The sequence below is a fragment of the Lodderomyces elongisporus genome, chromosome 1 (genome assembly GCF_030384665.1).
Source record: "Lodderomyces elongisporus chromosome 1, complete sequence".
Classification (NCBI taxonomy): Eukaryota; Fungi; Ascomycota; class Pichiomycetes; order Serinales; family Debaryomycetaceae; genus Lodderomyces; species Lodderomyces elongisporus.
The window spans coordinates 1,296,026-1,315,862 of NC_083673.1; the positions used below are offsets into that span (position 1 = coordinate 1,296,026).

General features: G+C 38.7%; 5 protein-coding genes across 5 annotated transcripts; 2 read left to right on the top strand and 3 right to left on the bottom strand. All coding sequences in view use genetic code 12, as the record gives it.

Annotated features, from left to right (window-relative positions):
* Positions 1-47: 47 nt before the first annotated feature.
* PVL30_000473 (uncharacterized protein) lies at positions 48-5,054 on the bottom strand (the record flags this gene model as incomplete). Its single annotated transcript, XM_001527914.2, has 1 exon — positions 48-5,054. The coding sequence occupies one exon, from the start codon at positions 5,052-5,054 to the stop codon at positions 48-50; it is 5,007 nt and encodes a 1,668-aa protein (XP_001527964.2).
* A 714-nt stretch (positions 5,055-5,768) lies between these two features.
* TCB2 (Tricalbin-2) lies at positions 5,769-10,311 on the bottom strand (the record flags this gene model as incomplete). The annotated part of the gene is made up of 2 exons (XM_001527915.2): positions 5,769-10,169; positions 10,267-10,311. The coding sequence occupies 2 exons, from the start codon at positions 10,309-10,311 to the stop codon at positions 5,769-5,771; spliced, it is 4,446 nt and encodes a 1,481-aa protein (XP_001527965.2).
* A 1,610-nt stretch (positions 10,312-11,921) lies between these two features.
* Positions 11,922-12,362, bottom strand: PVL30_000475 (uncharacterized protein; the record flags this gene model as incomplete). Its single annotated transcript, XM_001527918.1, has 1 exon — positions 11,922-12,362. The coding sequence occupies one exon, from the start codon at positions 12,360-12,362 to the stop codon at positions 11,922-11,924; it is 441 nt and encodes a 146-aa protein (XP_001527968.2).
* Positions 12,363-12,776: 414 nt separating this feature from the next.
* PWP2 (U3 snoRNP protein) lies at positions 12,777-15,584 on the top strand (the record flags this gene model as incomplete). The annotated part of the gene is made up of 1 exon (XM_001527919.1): positions 12,777-15,584. One exon carries the CDS (start codon positions 12,777-12,779, stop codon positions 15,582-15,584), a length of 2,808 nt encoding a protein of 935 aa, XP_001527969.2.
* A 2,128-nt stretch (positions 15,585-17,712) lies between these two features.
* Positions 17,713-19,824, top strand: GSY1 (glycogen synthase; the record flags this gene model as incomplete). The annotated part of the gene is made up of 1 exon (XM_001527920.1): positions 17,713-19,824. The coding sequence occupies one exon, from the start codon at positions 17,713-17,715 to the stop codon at positions 19,822-19,824; it is 2,112 nt and encodes a 703-aa protein (XP_001527970.1).
* Positions 19,825-19,837: the final 13 nt, after the last annotated feature.

The window sequence follows — 19,837 nt, forward strand, 5'->3', positions numbered from 1 at the left end:
AAAAAAAATGAAATTGTTTACCCATACACCCTACTTATTTTAAATGTTTACTGTTCGATTTTTGGCATTTGAGCAAAAACGTCAAAGGAACCAGTACCAACATTTGACAATTTACCCATAACAATCTTTGCCGAAGGACTCTCCAACTCTTCACGATCGCCATCTAAGACAGCCTTTGTTAAGAACTGACATGTGGTTTCATAAGACATCTTCATGAAACTCGATGTTGAGGAATCAATACCTTGTCTATTGAAGGCCAAGTATGAACCTTCACGAGTCATCATGTCTGCAATCAACTCTAAATGATGTGGCGACACACTGATACCATAAGTGTCAAACACTCGGTAAATCTCATTCACAATAGTGTTTCTTGCGGCTTCAACACCATACGTGCGCAACACGGAAGCAATGTCATTCGAAGTAATGGCATTAACATTGATGAAATCATCTTGGTCCCACATGGCTCTGAAATTGACACCTTCAGTGGTGAGCACACGTTTACCAGTTGCCGCATCGGGCTCGGGGCGCAAACATCTTCCGATATGTGGAATTTCACGCACAACGGTTTTACGCAACAATTCCTCAACAATATTGACCATCAACAACTTTTGAGTCTCATTACCATTGAGCTCAAGCTTAAACTCACACCATTCCCCATTGTCGTCATCAAAATTGAATTGCGCAACCATGTTGTGTTGAGCAATAACTTCAGCCTGACGATCTTTAGCTTGACGTGACAACTCATTTTTCTTGTTGTCCTTGTCCATATCAACATCCTCGGAATCAGAGTCAGAATCAGAGTCAGAGTCAGAGTCGGAATCAGACGAAGAAGTGTCACCTTCGTCCATTTCTTCATCACTGGTCTCTTCAGCCCTCTTCATGGTCTCAACTTCATCATCATCTGGACCATCGTATGACACCTGTTGTTTCTTTTTATTCTTCAACCCTTCTTCTTCTGCATCTTCATCTTCATCCTCGTTATCCTCATCTTCACCATCACTCAATTCTTTAATCTTACCACTTACAGTCTCCATATCGGTCTTGCCTGCTGATTTACCAACAGTTGGCATGTATTCAGGCTTCTTTTGCTTCTTCACTTCCTTGACGATTTGCGCTTCCAATGCATGGATAAAAGTACTAGTAACAACTTGTTCCAATTGTTCTTGACTAATGTCGTACTCTGCTTCGTACTCGTCTTTAGTGTAAAAGTTCAAGCGAATAATGTATGATCGACTGTTTGAACCATTAGCATCTTGTGAAGTGGTTTCAGTAACAGTGACATTATCAACAAACTCAGACATAACGACTCTTGCAATCGATTTACAAAATGCATCAGCTTGTTCATCAGTAACGTCGTTCAAGATTGGCAATGTCATCTGGGGCGTCTTGATCGAAGCTGAAGCAGTCATAATAATTTCTCTCATACGAGGAATACCCAAAGTGACATTTGCAGCACCGTGTCCTGCAAAATGGAATGTATTCAACGTCATTTGAGTAGAGGGCTCACCGATAGATTGAGACGCAATAATACCAACAGACTCACCGGGATTCACCAAGGACCTCATATATTTCAATTGCATCAAAGCTCTAAACTTCTTCTCTGTTAACTTATTAGTGGTCTTGGCCTCTTCCTTGCTTTGAGCAAACAAATTTGGGTTCTTGTCCACAAATGCCTCAAGATTCTCTTGGAATTTTTCTGAGACAGAACCAAGATATTTAGATGGGTTGTAGACATTTAGCACTGGGTCGTATTTTATTGTTTGCTCATAATGCGGAATGTTTTGTTGCTTCTTCAATGACTTTCTCACCTTCTTAGAGTACGACAAAGCTTCAGTAGTATCCAAATTATCCACCATATCACCAGGATTGTATTTGGCTAATAATGCATCGTAGTTTTCCAAACAAAAGTTGAATTGGTTCATGTGAGATTTCTTGGTAGTGTCGATGGAATCACCACCATACAAGAATTGGATCATGGTACCGTCACCATCTCTCACCGAGTTGTCGTAGTTGACGTGCACACCTTCCAATTGTTTAGTTAAACAACGCTGCAAGTAACCCGATCTCGAAGTTTTCACAGCAGTATCAATCAAACCTTCTCTACCTGCCATACAATGGAAATAATACTCCTGTGGCCTGATACCAGAATAGAATCTTTGCTTGATGTAACCACCTGCTCTAGCATCGGTCTCAAATGACTTAAATGAAGGCAACGTCTTTCCAGAAACCATCACCGGTACTCTTCTACCTTCCAAGGCTTGTTGACCCAAAAGACACATAATTTGAGAAACATTGACATTCGAACCCTTGGCACCAGACAAGGCCATTGCTTGCATCGCATTGTAAGGGAACTTTTTCATTGTACCATCGGGAACACACTTGGAAACAACTTGCGAGGTAATGGTGTTGACCTTGGATTGTGTAATAGCATCAAGAATACCCAATTTGGAGTCATCTCTCAAAATCTCTTCAAGTCTTCTTCTCAACTCCTTGTCTTCATTTGGAGTATCCTGCAGCAAATTTGTTACTTCGGTTGCTGCTACTCTACCAATATCAACAGACTGTTTCAAAATATCGTTTCTCCATGCATTACCTTCTTCGGTCAATCTCAAGTCATCCATACCACATGTCAATGCATACATGGTGTTGAAATTGGTAAACAATCTACCCAACACACTCAATGCTTTTCCTGCAACATCGGGCCCATAAACTTCATGTAAAGAGTGGACAATACCATACTGTGAAGCACCATATTGGGACTTGTCCAAAATACCGCACAACAATTCACCATTTTTGAAAATGACTTCATTTTCAGTACTATCCTTGCTCCAATACTCACTCTTGACCTTATTCTTAGAGATCAAGTTGACACCGGGAACATTATTAGGCTTGATATTGAGAAGAATTGTGGTAATAACTTGTTTACCAGTCCACAAAAATTGTGGCTTAAATACAGCTGGTGGAACAGTGATAATTCTGTTACGTGTTGTATGACCATCTTCTGGCCTGATACAACCATAGATTAGTTGATGATAAGTATCTCGATCAAAGAATGAATCTTTGCTTGTGAGCCAGATACCTGCAGAGATATGGTCTTGAATTAAACCTCTCAAAGGAGCACCCGAAGTAGGAGTGAGATACTGGCTATCAGTGTTTGCCAAGTTCAAGGCTTCGGCTTTGGCATTTTCATTTTGTGGAAAGTGCATATTCATTTCGTCACCATCGAAATCGGCATTATAAGCACCGGTGTTTGCATAGTGCAATCTCAATGTCTTTTCACCTGGCAAGACTCTAACCTTGTGACCCATCATCGAAGCTTTATGCAATGTTGGTTGACGATTCATAATCACCACGTCCTTATTCTTAACGTGTCTGTAAACTTTTTTACCTACAATTGGAGCATTACCAGAGGGTGTCAAAAGCTGGTTTGCCAAAGCTTTTCTTTGCTCAACACTCATTCCTGTCAAATTGATAAGCTTACCATCCTCATTCTGGATCTGAACTGCACCGGGCCAAACGTCCGGACCATTAATGACTGCTTGTCTTAATTCTGCAGCATTATGTGCCGTTACAGGCTCGGGGTATGTCAATTTTTTGGCAAACACCGGTGGGACACCAATTTCATTGGTCTCAAGGTTTGGATCTGGTGAGATAACGGAACGGGCTGCATAATTAACTCTCTTACCCATCATATGCTTTCTAAACAAACCTTCTTTCTTTTCCAAATCTTGTTTGATACCAGGATTAGGTACTTTCCCGGCTGGTGCATTCTGGTTCTTTGTAGCGTCAATAAATGCATTAACATCATTTTGCAAAGTAACAAACGAGTTCATGAGTCTATTGAACAAAATTTTCTTCTGCTCCCCGCTGATCTTATCCTTGTACATTTGTGAGATTTGACCGTTCAAGTTTCTAATAAGTGCCGAAGTTTTCAAAATGTTTGAGAGAGACTCATTTTGAGCATTCTCATGGATCTGGTCTCCTAATTTAGAAGGCAATCTGAATCTGGTTGGTGGCACAACAAGTGCTTGTTTAAAGAAAATGTCTCCTTTAATAAGTTCATGTTGATAAGGTCTAGAATGGAAAACTTTTTGCAAAACAGCTTGCTCTTTTTCAAATACTGCCCTCATGATATTTCTAACTTCAGATGCAAGCATGTACTTAGATCCACCCTTGTGCTTAATGTTTGGTATATCACTAGCATTAGAAGCTTTTTTTACAGCTTCTTTTCCAACAGAGCTAGATCTAATCATATCGAGTCGCTGTAAGCCTTTAACTCTATTGTTTGAGACTTGTTTATCATTCAATGCATTCTCAAAGATTTTGGTGAACCCATCTTTCCTAAAGCTTGGCGAGTACATGCCACAGTTGCTACATTTTGGTCTGGCAAGTAATCTTTTGTAAAAATCGTGAATGACTGCTTTTCTTTCTTCACCAACTGATGCAGTAATGACACCTTTAGGGGTTGTTCTACCATCTCGCAATGCATCAGCAATGGCATTTTTCACAAATTGTTCTCTCTTTTCCATCAACTCTCTTCTGGTCTTTTCATCCCCTGTCACATCTTCTTCTCCTTCGCCCTCCTCTGCTTCCTCAACTTCATCAATACTTCCTTTTGTTGATTTTCCAGAGGGCAAAATATTTTCCAATTCTACACATTCCAACAACAAACCATATTGGATAAGTTGTAATTTGCACTTGAAAAGGTTTACCTCAAGCCAATTCATTTTGAAGTGATGACAGTATAAACATGAACTTCTTAAGAATATATATAGTTGGTTGAAAAACATAGGGTTGTAAACAGGCACAGGTAAATCAATGTGACCCATGTGTCCAGGACAAAACTTTTCATCCAACCCACAAGTAGCACAAACATTTCTCAAAAAGGCACCAAGTGAAAGATCGTAGAGACCACCATTTACTGGATGTCCCAAATTGTCAAAGACGATGGGGTTGGATATTTGCTTGGCTGATAATTTTTGTATTTCCGCATCTGATAGCACACCAAAATCAACTGATGTGATTTCCGAACCAACGGGCTTGGAGATATCCATGGTTAGGTGTAGTGCTGACGATGACGATGTTTAGATTATGATAGTGGTAATGATGATGATGATGATAGAGATGATTAGGGAGAATTAGTATAGAGGAACTGTTTTTTTTGGTGGTAAAAGGAGATGCTTTTCGAAAATTCGCGATAGTATAGAGATTTTTTTTTTTCTTCTTCTTCTCTCTTTCTCTCTCTCTCTCTCTCTCTTTTTTTTTTTTTTTTTTTTTTTCACACAAACTCTCTCTGTGTGTGTTTGGAAGAAAAAGGTAGCTCATCTCACAACACAAAAGTTGAGATGAGTTTTATTATGGAAACACATTTGGTTTTATTTTTTTATTCAATTTTCAAAATCTTTTTCTTTTTTTAATTATTAATTTTACATTTTCAAACTGAGAACAAACTGCAATAATAGGTTGTACAAAAACATGGTTATTACCCATACACATTGTGTCCATACTTGGTGACAACTTGTAGTCGTGACCAGTCGTTAACTGAGTATCGAGTACTTTCCAGTCCAGTTCTTTTAAATTTACTTGGTAGTATAATATTTATAGTCAACTTAAAAAAACTGTTATATATATATATATATATATAAGTTACAAAGTATATTTTACTAAAAACAAAAAAGAATAGTAATTATCGAAAAAAAGACCTAAAAAGTGAGGAAAAGTGAGGGAAAAACGGGAAGGAAGAAATAGCTCAGATGTAACCTTTTCACCTACTTCAGGCTCCCTAGATGCAATCCTTTCTTAATACCTTTGATTCCCCCACCAATGACACCCTTTCCAACCGTTCCAACACCCTTTCCAACACCTTTACCAACATGACCAACACCTTTACCAACACCTTTTCCTACATGGCCAACGGTTCCAATTGCTGATTGTGACTTTGGTTTGACGTTTAGAACAAATTCTGGCTTAAAAGACAATTTCGCCCATGCTGTACCAGCAGGCTCGCCTTCTTCACCTTGTAATGGAATCTCCACTTCAACTGAACCCTCTTTCATATCGTAAGCACTCAATTCAACATAACCAATACCTAACAAGTCGTCGGGGTTGGCCATATCCCAATCCCAACAGACAAATTTCAATACTGAATCATACTTGTTAGCAACCTCAACTTGGTCCTTCTGATTCCATGATGGTTCAAGTGTCCTCTTGATGGTCTTTGTTTTCAAGAATGCATCTTCTTCACTATTGAGATGCACTTTCATGTATGGGTCAGATTTACCATTTCTATCAGCTGAAGGCAAACCTTTCGCATTGAGGACTTCAACCGTGAGAATACCAGAGTTGTCTATAGAATCTTGAGGTGGAATGCCTGATTTATAGATGAGTGGAATCCAAGAAAACAAAATCTTGAATGAGGCACTACCGGATCCATTCTCTCCCAATTCAATAGTCATTGGTTGCTTACTTCCATTTTTGAGTAATTGCAAAGTAGGGATCGTAGTTTCAGCAATACATTTATCAACACGATTGTCATCGCGGTTCTTAACAAGACGGAAACATGTCTTTGCCCACTCCAATTGAGTAATTACAGTATCACCAGTGATTTCAATCTTGCTCTGCTTCTTCTTGAGCTCTTTGGTTATAAAGTCAGGATAACCTTGGTTCGAGGAATAAACTTGCAAGAATGTATCACTTTTACTGATGGATCCTTCCATAATCTCAAACACCATGATACCACTCTTGTATGCAATCAATTCATCAAGACCCAATCTAAGCTTCTGGCTATAATTGTCTTCATCTTGCTCGTCATCATCAATGGTTTCTTCTGTCTTGCTTTCCTCCTCTTTCTCAGCTTCTGTCTCTTTGTCTTTGGCATCCTTGGGAGGCTTGCCCTTATTTTCTTTTGCTTCCTTCGCCTTCTCTTCTTCAATCTTCTTCTTCTCCTCAGCTTCATCTCTATAATCTTGTTGAGTCATAACAGGTAATGCTGGGTAAAACGACAAAGTATAAGTCACTGAACCTTTTGGACCTTTTTTGTGAATCAATTTGGAGGTTCTCTGCTTTTTATCAACGTGTTCAATGTATTGACCCAACTCGTCCTTTTGTATGAAATCATTCAATTTAACATCGAATGAGCCCAAAGTCCTATCAGCCGAGTGTGCTTCAACGTCCATTACTTCAATAGTTAATTTTTGGTTTGGTGATGAAATACTAACATAGTGGATTTCATTCCAAGTTGGATTCAACGATGAATCCACAGCAGCAGTTCTAGCACGCTCAAATCCATTAACCAAGAGCCTTGCATATGGATCAATCTTTCCAATTGTTTCCAAGTTTCTCAAATCTTCCGCATGCTCAACTCCTACTCTAACAACACCAATAGGTGGAGTGTATCCACCAGCACCGCTAGCGCCTTCCATCTCAACCGATTTCCAAGTAGTTTGAATTCTAATCTCACCTCCTCTACTCAATGGGAACCAAGTCAGTTCTACTTGAGTAGCGTCAATCAACTCATTCAAACTATGAGTAATTTGACCAACAGGTTTACCATGTTTATCTCTAAGGATAACCTTGGCCTTGGCCTTGGCACGATTAAAAACAATACGTTCAACAGATGCGCCCCAACCTGGAGTGTTTGTGTTCTTTTGCACAGGAGTTTGAAGAACAGATTCGTTGTCCAAGTAAAGCTCGGCACTGGTTGACGCACCTTTGTCGCCACCTTTCAAGTGTCTTGCTTCAACAATCTCAATTCTGGCAACACCAGTATTCAAGTCTGGTGGTGGTGTTGTAGCACCATCGGCTTGCTTAACTGGCATCAATGTTGGCATGTACTTCATACCAAATTTAAGTTCACCAACAGGTTTATTGTTTCTCAAGAATGCCGCAGTGAGGTGTGGTTGATGTGGGTTATCAACAAAGGATTCCAAATCAAATTGCACAGCACCAACCTGTCTATCTTTCCTGAAATCATTGAAATCAACCACTGTGATTGTCAATGGCTCCGATAATGATGAAATAGGAATGTAAACAATTTGCTTCCATTCAGGAGAGCTGGTGTCACTAATGACTTTGGTCTTATCCAAGACCTTATCTCTAAATCCAAATGTCAAGTATGGGTCCAAAGTGTTTCCGAGAGTCTTGAAGCCTTTCAAACCTCTTGCTGATTCTGCATTAATAGCCAATACACCAATTGCCGAGTCCAATGCATTACCAGCCAACAATTGCTGCACATTCAATTGGAAAGACATTGGATCAAATAAGATAGGGCCAACATACTTTTTAACCATTTCATTTATCAAAGGATACAAACCGGGAAAAGATAACACTTCCCACCACCATGAAGATTCGCCCAAAAGTTTTGTGTTGAAGTCATACTTTGGTGGTTCCAACATCGAGACATTAACCGTTTCAATGTGTGGGAAAGAAGACATCATCCTCATTCTGATTCTTGCAACACCACTAAATGAGACATCAGCAACTGTTACTGGGATTGTGACACCAAAGATTGTTGCTTTAACAACAATGTTCTCATTAACATTGTTTTTCAATTGTTTATTGTTAGCGTCGACGTTGGCATTTGGAGTAAAAGAGAATCCCCAGTCCATAACAACGACATCATCCGCAGTACCAATCAATGTTTTCACCTTATCAATTCTTGGTGGCTTTGTTCCCAAAGTAAAGCTATCAATCCAGATTGACTTGACAAAAGCTGGAATAGGCGACTCAGCCAAAATAGGATTTGCCTGTTCACACACAATCTGTGAAATTGAAGGCTCTAAAAAGTACCAAAACTTTTCCAAAAAGTAATTGCACCAGTCCATAGTCTCGTAATCGTCTTCAATGTGTTTTACAGAAAATTCTCTTTGCGCAGCTTCTCTCAATACTCCTCTGTATTTTTTGACTGAAGCTCTATACACCAAGGCAAAAGCAACCATAACAAAAAATAACGGAGCAACCGAAAATCTAAACCATCCAATTATCCAGGACAACAAACCACCAACAATGAGGAAACCTGCATTATGGTACCAGTCTCCATAGAGTGCTGCTGGTAAGTACTGGTCAAAGATTGAGCCTTTGGATAACAAGTCAACCGATTCATCGGCAGCCGTCAATGCATCATCAGCCTCGTACCCACCAACCTCTTTCCAGCCTCTAAAAGTTGGGTCCTCGGGTTTCCTAGGAGGTGGTTTGCTTTTGACATTAGACATGTCAAAATCTTCACTAGGCACCAATTTACCGGTGCTTTGTTTGATACCAAGAGGTGAATCATTTTTTTCTTCAATCTCCTTTATCTCTTTTGTTTCCTTTGTTTCTTTTGTTTCGCTTGTCTTTGTCGATTCGGGGTTGACATTGACATTGACAGATTTAGTACTGGACTTGTATGAGTCTGAAGTTCTTTGCTTTTCAACACCAGTAGTGGACGAGACGGGACTAATAATTCCATTTGGAGTACGTTGAGTCTGTGGTGCTGCCGACTTGCGCGAGTCAATCGGTGAAATTTGAGGTACCTGTTGTGCGCCATTGCCTTGTCCAGTTTGTGCTTGTTGATGTGCTTGTTTATGTGCTTGTTGAGCTACATAAGGTGGGATTTGTTGAGGTACCTGCGGCGGAGCTTGTGGGTGCGCTTGTGGAGGTGGTTGTCTAAAAACTTGTGGCGAGGCTCCCTGTTGAGGTACTTGGGGAGGAACACCATTACTTTGTTTTCCTTGTTGAGAAACCTGTTGGGGAACTTGAGGAGGCGCCTGTTGGGGAGGTGGAGTTCTAGGTGCACTAAGCCCCTGGATCGGTGCAAATGGCTGCTGAATTCCATTCTTTTGTTGTCCAGCAGCACCAATTGGTGGAGAGGGATGGCTGTCGACTTGAGGTGAAGGATACTGAGATTTATTTCCTCCTCCATTGTTGTCGTAACCATTGGAACTTCCACTGGTACCCAATTGTTGTGGCTGTGCAGCGGTATTCCTTTGGTGTTGGTTTTGCTGCACTTTTGGATCGAGTGTTGAGCGTTGAATGCCATTGTTATAGCCATCATCAACAACTCTTGGTTTTTCATTCTCGTTTTCCCTCTCTGCAATTTTGTTTGCTTTAGCCTTTTCTGGTTCTAAAGCTTCCTGAGGTGATATCTTTTGTTCAATGTCAACTTGATGAGGAGCTTCCAACATTTCATTTGGCTTTACAAGATGTGTTTTGTTTCTGTTAGTATTCAACTTTTCTTGATGGAAACAGATTCGTCCTATCGTATTTCTAGTTATCTCTACATATACATACGTTGGTTGCTCCACCACCGGCATCTGGTGCGGGTACGTCAGCCATAATTTGCTAGGATAAGTCTCACTAGAGTCAATTGATGAATAAATAAAATAAAAAAGAAATTGAAAATTCAGATGGTCTTGAGTCAATTGAAGAAGATAAGCTAGAAAGAAATTTGTTTTCTTTTATTTTCCTTTCTTAATTTTTTTTCCCGTTTCCTCAAGAAGTGATAAAATTATTGTTGTGGGAGTCGAAAAAAAAAACGGAAAAGAAAAGAGGTTGAAGATGAAATTTCAGAGATGTTATGTTTCGGTCCAGTGTGAATTTGTACGTTTAATTTTTTGCGTTTGCTATTTTCGGTTCCTTCTCTGTCTCTATCTCTGTCTCTTTTCCTTTTTGTATTTTTTTTTTTTGTTTAACTTTTGCTTCTTTGTCAAAATCTCAACGTGTCTGTGTTAGAAATCTCAAAAAAAGAGAGAGGAAGAGTATGTAGGAGACTGTTTATGTGTGTGTGTGGCTATTGTTGTTTTGTTTGGCCAACAAGTGCATGTAGAATAGGTTAATATTTGTTACGGAAACATGAAATTTTGAGCTACCTTCAGGAACGATCAATTTGACAAACAGATTTGCAAAAGAAAAAAAAAAAAGGAAAAGAAGAGGAAGAAGCTTAAGTTGTTCAAGAACGAAAGAGCAAAACCAAAAGAAGGGGCTACAAATAAAAGACAGTCTACCAAACAGTTTGTATCCAACTGTTAGTCTCACCATTCGTACTTATAAATTTAATTGGGGGGGGAGGAAGGTACCAGTATAAATACTTATTTGCTGACAACTCTCAATTGCCAATAACTTAGCCTTGCTCTCGGTTTTTATCATCCATTTCCTCCCTCCCCTTCAATTGCAACGAGATAAGCAACCATACACTTTTTCTCTTAATTCTTATTTTTAAGTCTTTCTCTCTCTCGGTCTTGCTCTACCAATCTTTTTAATTTTATTTTCTTTTTTTGTGGCAATAATTATATTTGATATTCAGGAAGCAAACTGTAGAGTGACTCGAATGGCCAGTATAAGCCATGCTTTGTCTAATTTTGTTTCTGCTCTGAGCAATCACTCATTGAGCACCAACCACCAGGTTTTGGTACGGATAAACCAATGTACTACAGTATAGATACTTGATATAAAATTCATATTCCATATGGCCCTCGAAGTAAGTGAGGTACTATAAATGTATATATAAACACATACACACACACACACATATATATATTTATATATTTATATATCTATACATATATTAAGCTATATATGTAAATATATTCAAATAAATCTGTAACCATTAATGCATTCTATATTCCTCTTGAACTTACAAAACTACAGCTGCCTTATCTTTAGTACTTCACCCTCTATTCTCAAATGGACAAAAAAAAAAGACAAAGAAGCATTGCAAGGTTATTGTGAATACGAAGCGTAGGCGCAAAAAAGGAATAAACCAAAGACTTTAAAACTTTTAACCCATAAAATTCAAAAACAAAAACGAAAAAATACAAAATTAAAAAATTGGCTCCAAAAGTTTGTAAAGTGACTAAAGTCTTATCATATAAAAATGTCTTTTCCCCAATCTTGCTTTCAATTTCCTACTTCTTGTCTACCATTTCCAACATCTATAGCATCCCATCTTAACTCCTATGACTACGTTTCTTCCCACTCAATCCGTTTTCAGAATCGTCTATTTTTCGTTTACGCCATAAAGAACTAAGGTCTTGCAGTTTTCCAGTTTCCTTCCTCTTATTGATTTTGGGTTTAGAGTCGCCGCCAGAGCTCAATTCCAGATTATCACTCGTCACCTCTTCGACTTGTAACGATCCGCCCCATGACCGCCGCCTGTTTGATGCAAAATAATTGGCATCACTCATTATATTACCATACCCAACACACTCTACCCGGGGTCGCCTTGATACTACTCTGAGTATATGCTTCAGATTAGGTAGTTCCCACTCTGAAGTATCCTTGATTTTTGATGCATGCTCATCTTGTTGTCGCTGGTCTTTCTTTTTCTGTGTATCAGCTTTTTGCATGAAATTCATATTCATAATCCTACTTGAGAGATTCCCAGACATCTTTGCTGTGTTTTGGTTTCTCTGGTCTAGTATAGTCTAGCGTAGTAATATTCAATCTTGTTGATTTAAAAGAATCAACAAGAAAAAAACCAAATGTTTCCAGAACTTCCATTGTATACTCTAGCTCATTGAACTTTGTGAGCGCGAAGACCATCGCCAATTTTTTTTTTTTCCTGCGCAAAGATCTGAAAAATTAGAGAGTGAGAGTGAGAGTGAGTAGTATAGAAAGAAAGAAAGAAGAACAAGAAGAAATACAAGCAAAAAAGAGAAGACCTGTATATCATTCATCATCACACAACGATTTCCTTTACCTCATTCAATCATTCCTTCCTTCCTTCCTTCCTATTTTTTCTTTTCTTTTTCCTTTATTATTGTTTCCGTTGCCCTTTTCTTTTGGTTTAATACAGAGCAACAATGAAGTCAGATTTCAAGTTCTCGAATCTTTTAGGAACTGTGTACAAGCGAGGTAACTTGGTCTATACAGAAGATGGAACCAAACTTCTTTCTCCTGTTGGGAATAGAGTTTCCTGCTTTGACCTCATCAAATCACAATCCTTTACTTTTAACTACCAGCACAGAAAGAACATCCAATGTCTTGCGTTGAACAGACAAAACACATTACTTATCTCAATAGACGAAGACGGACGGGCAATTCTTGTCAACTTTGTCTCGCGTGTTGTTTTGCATCATTTCAATTTTAAATCAAAAGTCCACAATATCAGCTTCAGTCCATGCGGCAAATACTTTGCAGTTGCTGTTGGTCGATTCATTCAAGTCTGGAAAACTCCAGACTTTACAGAGGATAGACAGTTTGCACCTTTTGTGAGGCATCGAATATACCTGGGCCATTTCGATGATGTGTTGAGCATCTCGTGGTCAGAGGATTCTAAATACTTTATAAGCACAAGTAAGGATATGACTGCTAGAATCTACTCATTGCAGTCAAGTGATCGTGATGTTGCTCGTACTTTCTCAGGTCATAGGGATTATGTTGTTAATGCCTTTTTTAGCAAGGACAACGATATCATATTTACAGTGAGTAAAGATGGTGCTTTATTCAAATGGGAATATACCGAGTCTCCTGAAGCAGCTAGCGATGAAGAGGATGAAGAAGAAGAAGAAGTAGAAGATAAACGTGAGTGGCGAATTACGGAAAAGAATTTTTTTTATGGTGATGGAAAACTTCACTGTGCTACATTCCACCCATTGTCTAGCTTGCTAGTTGTTGGCTTTTCCAATGGTGAATTTAGAATCTATGAAATCAGCGATGGGTTTAATCTTATTCAACTGTTGAGTATGGGTCAAAACACAATCAATACTGTTAGTATAAACAAGACTGGAGAATGGCTAGCCTTTGGTTCATCGAAACTTGGCCAACTCTTGGTTTATGAATGGCAATCCGAGTCATATATCCTCAAACAGCAGGGCCACTTTGACGCGATGAACACGTTGTGCTACTCGCCAGATGGATCCAGGGTAGTTACAGGATCTGATGATGGTAAGATCAAGATCTGGGATGTTGCGTCTGGTTTCTGTCTTATGACATTTACTGAGCATACCTCAGCAGTAACTCAGGTGCAATTTGCCAAGAAGGGCCATGTCTTGTTTTCATCTTCATTAGATGGTACAATTCGAGCATACGATTTAATTAGGTTTAGAAATTTCAAGACATTCACTGCTACATCAAGGGTACAATTCAATTGTCTCGCAGTTGATCCTAGTGGTGAAGTTGTAGTTGGTGGTTCGCAGGATACTTTTGAAATTTATGTGTGGTCAGTGCAAACCGGTCAGTTGTTGGACTCATTAACTGGTCACGAGGGACCTATTTCTTGCCTTGCTTTTGGTCAAGAGAATTCTACCTTGGCGTCTGCATCTTGGGATAAAACGGTTAGAATTTGGAATATTTTTTCTAGAAACCAAACGGTTGAGCCAATTGAAATCTCGAGCGATGTTCTTAGTCTCACCATGCGTCCTGATTGTAAAGAACTTGCAGTATCGACGTTGGATGGTCATATTACTATTTTCGACATTGAGGATGCTAAGCAGTTGCATCTCATTGATGGTCGTAAAGATATCATTAGTGGTAGGTATCTCGATGATAAATTTGTTAGTAAGAACTCGAATCGTGGTAAATACTTTGATACTATTGTTTATTCGTTTGATGGGTTAACATTATTAGCAGCTGGAAACAATAACTCAATCTGCATGTATGATATTGATAATGAAGTGTTGCTAAAGAGGTTTATTGTTTCGCAAAACATGTCGATTGATGGAACGTTGCAAAAATTGAATAGTAGCAAGATTACTGATGCTGGGATTAATGCCGACCTTATCGATAGAAATGGAGAGAATAGTGATTTAGAGGATAGGATGGACAATACGCTTCCTGGATCACAGCGTGGTGGAGATCCAAGTGAGCGTCGAACAAGACAAGCTGTTAGAGTTACTTCGGTGCAATTTTCTCCTACAACTTCTGCTTTTGCAGCAGCAACTACAGAAGGGCTTTTAATTTACTCTGTGAATCAAGAACTTGTGTTTGATCCATTTGATTTGGATGTTGATATTACCCCCGAGGCTACTATTGAGTCTTTAAAAGAGAAAGAGTATCTTGTTGCCTTAATTATGTCGTTGCGTCTTAATGAAGTATACCTTATGCATAGGGTTATTGAGAATATTCCATTGCAAGACATAAAATTAGTTTGTCAGGATATTCCAATAATCTATGTCAATCGTGTGCTCAATTTTATTGGCGAGTTGCTCAATAAGCATGAATCTCCACATATGGAATTTTATTTGATCTGGATCAGGAATTTGCTTATCCAACATGGTACTTATATGCATATGCACAAGTTTGAGTTCCGTGCATCCTTGAAGCTCTTGTCAAGGTTTTTGAATAAGGTGGCCAAGGATGTGGTGAATGTTGGTAAAAAGAATGATTACTTGTTGACTTTCTTGACTGTTAGTAAAGACTTGAAAGGAGCTGGGTTTGGTGAAGAGGGCGGCGAGAGCAATGGTGCTAATGCCAATGATGTGCTCGTTAGAATAAGTGACGATGACGATGACGACGAAGATGCTATTGTAGAGGATGGAGATAGCGATGGAGAATGGTTTGGTCCTGGTAATGTTGATCTCAAACAGACTGCCCAGCCATTGACATTTGCCAATACAAACTCCGAAGAAGAAGAAGATGACGATGATGATGATGAGTTAATAGAGGTATAGTAATTCTTCTTTTCTTATAGACTTGGAATATTAAAAAAAAAAAGGAAACAATACAATAAAACAAATAGAAAAAAAAAAAAAAAAGAAATGAAAGATAATTTAATAAATTCGGAGTTGGCTTGTTTACGTTTATTCCGACCCTCGTCACCCTCTTTGCTCGCCCCCCCCCCCCCCCCCCCACCTTGCTTTTTTTTAAGTAAAATATATGTGATAAAATTAACTAAACAAATTAGCTGATTATGGAAATTAGAGTGCCCAAAAAAGTTAATTAATTAATTAACTAATTAATTTATTTTTATTTTTATTTTTATTTTTATTTTTATTTTTATTTTAGATTAATACAGTTGGTAGCTCAATAGATTTTATTAATTTTTTTTTAGTCAGTGGACATTGTAGAGGAATGTGGAGTGATTGGTGCGTTTTGGTGTGTCTCGTGCAATAAGGTGCCAATGCCGGATTGTTCTTTTGTTAATTAACATTTTATATTATTTTATTATTTAATTTTTATTTGTTTTTTTTTTTTTGTTTTTTGCTCTGCAATATTCCACGAGAATGTAAAAGTAGGCAATGATAGTCTTGGGCCATTAATTATATTTGGTAAATGTAAGTAAGAAGTAAACTTTCCAAACAGCTGACTTAACAGGTCTTTTCAGAATAGATTAAAGGGAAAAGAACAAATTTTTTTTTTTCATTTTCCTTTTTGTTTTTGCTACACATACGGCTTTAAAGTCAGCAACTATTTCGATCACGGAACAAATAATGTGAGTCGAGTGACAAGAGATGGAAAAAAAAAATCCTATTTTATTTTGTTAAATTTAATTTAATTTAATTTAATTTAATTTAATTTATTTTTTCACCTTGCCAATATAACTTTAGTAGTACAATAAATATAACTTGCAAGTCATGCTTGTTTCTTTCCCAATTTTAATTATTCCTGAGTTTGTTTATAATGGCAGAGGTAAGAGATAAGAAGTGTTTGCTTGTAGGTGAGAGAAAGAAGACTTAGAGGTGTGAAGTTGTGCAATGTCTGCAGTGAAATAATCCGATGGCTTTTTTGCCAGCCTTTTGTTGTTGGTTATTTCCACTCTAACCCTAACCCCACACACTATTAAATCTTTTTTTTTTTTTTTTTTCCTTCTATATTCCACATATACAAATTTATTTATTGAACCAATGTTGTTTTGCTTTTTATTTATTTATTTTATATTTATTTATTTATTTATTCTGTGACTCTGTGTAACTTCTTCTCGTTTGGGGAATTGGCGAAGTGGGGAGGGGAAGTGAGAGAGAGAGAAAAAGAAAGTGTGCAGTACAAAAAATGGCGATAGAGAAGTAAGAAGAAGGGAGGAGGGAGGAGGAGGAGGAGGAGGAGGAAAAGGCGTGGACGGAGGATCCTCCACCATCGTAAGTGACTACTACGGAGTATTACATAATCAGTCACTTGCGCTCAACAAGTAACCGACAGTATTTAATCTTCCCATCCACTTGTTGCTGGAGGGAGAAGGAAAAAGAGAGGGGCGGGGAGTGAAGAGTGGGGAGTGGGGAGGCTAGGTTTAGTAAGGAGGTTTAAATTGATTATTATATCCACCAATTTATATTTTCACCTATTACACTTTTTCTATATAAAAAGAACTTGTGTTTTACACATTTTTCAATTCTCTTTTCTAGTTCTACTTTTTTTTTTTGTTTTTTTTTAACCCTGTTATACAATATTCACAATATTTCATCAAACTCTGGAAGAGGTCTTGTAAAAGGTTACGGCTGTTTGCAATTTGTCAATATCTAAGATTCAATTCCTCCAATTTAGAAATTAGTTAGCACTGCATATCCACGCAACTCAACATATTCCCTTCTTAACTTAACCTGCCCACCTGTCTTCCACTTCTTCTTTCCTTCCCCCCCCCCCCCTCTCCCTTTTCCCTCCACCTCCCCACAAACAAACTTTTAGAGAGAAAATTTTGGGATTGGCCAGCACATTTACTTTTCTACAAAATATACATACAGCAGTACATCCATAAAGCAACACTCTTTATCGCTTTATAAACAAACACACCAAACACATTCTCAAGTTTAGTCCAACACAATTGCAAGAAAAGAAGAAAATAGAAAAAAAAATTTATACACAACAATGACTAGAGACATTACTAACCACTTGCTCTTTGAAGTGGCTACGGAGGTTGCCCACAAAGTTGGTGGTATCTACTCGGTGCTAAAATCAAAAGCACCAATCACCGTGGCAGAATACAGAGAACGCTACACTCTACTTGGGCCCTTAAACTACCACTCCGCACAGATTGAAGTTGAGGAGTTGCCTGTTAAGGACCCATTGATCAAGCAGACATTGGACTCCATGTCCAGCAAGGGTATTCGATGGCTCTACGGTAGATGGTTGATTGAAGGAGCTCCACGGGTTCTTTTGTTTGACATTTGGTCTGCCGGTGGGTTCTTGAATGAATGGAAAGCAGACCTTTGGAACGTTGCCGGTATTCCAACCCCAGACCACGACTCTGAAACCAATGAAGCCATCTTGCTAGGATACATTGTCGCTTGGTTCTTGGGAGAGTTGGTCTACAATGATAGAGACAGAGCAGTAATTGCCCATTTCCACGAATGGTTGGCCGGTGTCGCTTTGCCATTGTGCCGCAAAAGAAGAATCGACGTGACAACCATCTTCACCACCCACGCCACCTTGTTGGGAAGATATCTTTGCGCAGGCTCAACAGACTTTTATAACAACTTGGCAAACTTTGATGTAGATGCTGAAGCTGGAAAAAGAGGTATCTACCACCGTTATTGCATTGAGAGGTCAGCTACCCACTCTGCTGACGTGTTTACCACTGTGTCGCACATTACCGCTTTCGAAAGTGAACATTTGTTGAAGAGAAAACCAGACGGCGTGTTGCCAAATGGATTGAATGTGGTGAAATTCCAAGCAGTACACGAGTTTCAAAACTTGCACGCGGTTAAAAAGGCCAAGATCAATGAGTTTATCAAGGGTCATTTCTATGGAAACTACGATTTTGATTTGGAAAACACATTGTACTTTTTCATTGCTGGTAGATATGAATTTAGAAACAAAGGCTGTGACTTTTTCATTGAATCCTTGGCAAGGTTGAACCACAGATTGAAAGAAAGCGGTTCCAAAATGACGGTTGTCGCATTCATTATTATGCCGGGAAAGACTCAATCATATACAGTTGAGACTTTGAAAGGTCAAGCTGTTATTAAGCAATTGGAATCTACCATTGAAGAAGTGCAAAAGAAAGTTGGTGATCGTCTTTTTGAACACTGTGCTAGATACCCAAACATTGAACACGTTTCTGGTGACAAGTCAAACGAAGTACCGTCCATTGACGAATTAATCAAGCCAGCTGATCGTGTTTTGTTGAAGAGAAGAATCTATGCCTTGAAGAGAGACGGCTTGCCACCAATTGTGACACACAATATGATTGACGATAGCACCGACCCCATTTTGAACCAGATTAGACGTGTTCAATTGTTCAATCGTCCTGAGGATAGAGTCAAGATTATTTTCCACCCAGAGTTTCTCAATGCAAACAATCCAATCTTGTCATTGGACTATGACGAATTTGTTCGTGGTTGTCATTTGGGTGTGTTTCCGTCATACTATGAGCCATGGGGTTACACTCCAGCCGAGTGTACCGTTATGGGTATTCCATCCATTACAACAAACTTGTCGGGATTCGGTTGTTATATGGAAGACTTGATTGAAAACACTAGTGACTATGGTATCTACATTGTTGATCGTAGAATGAAGTCTGTAGACGAGTCCATTGACCAATTGACTGATTACATGTTTGATTTCTGTGAAAAGACAAGAAGACAAAGAATCAACCAAAGAAACAGAACCGAGAGATTGAGTGACTTGTTGGACTGGAAGAGAATGGGCTTGGAGTACATCAAGGCAAGACAATTGAGTTTGAAGAGAGCATACCCTGACAAGTTCAAGAATGGGGCTAACCCATTCAATAACTCATCGAATTTGAAGTTGACAAGACCGTTATCTGTTCCAGGTTCACCAAGATCTAAAATTGGATTGATGACTCCTGGAGATTTGGGTAGTTTACAAGAAGCACAGGAAGGTTTGAACACGGATGACTATGTTGGATTCAAATTGGGATTGGGTGCCGGTGATGATGACAATAACGATGAGGAAGAACGCCATTATCCATTGACCTTGAGAGGCAATTCCATGCCGCCAGAGGATGACTCTGTATAAGAGTAAGAAAAGA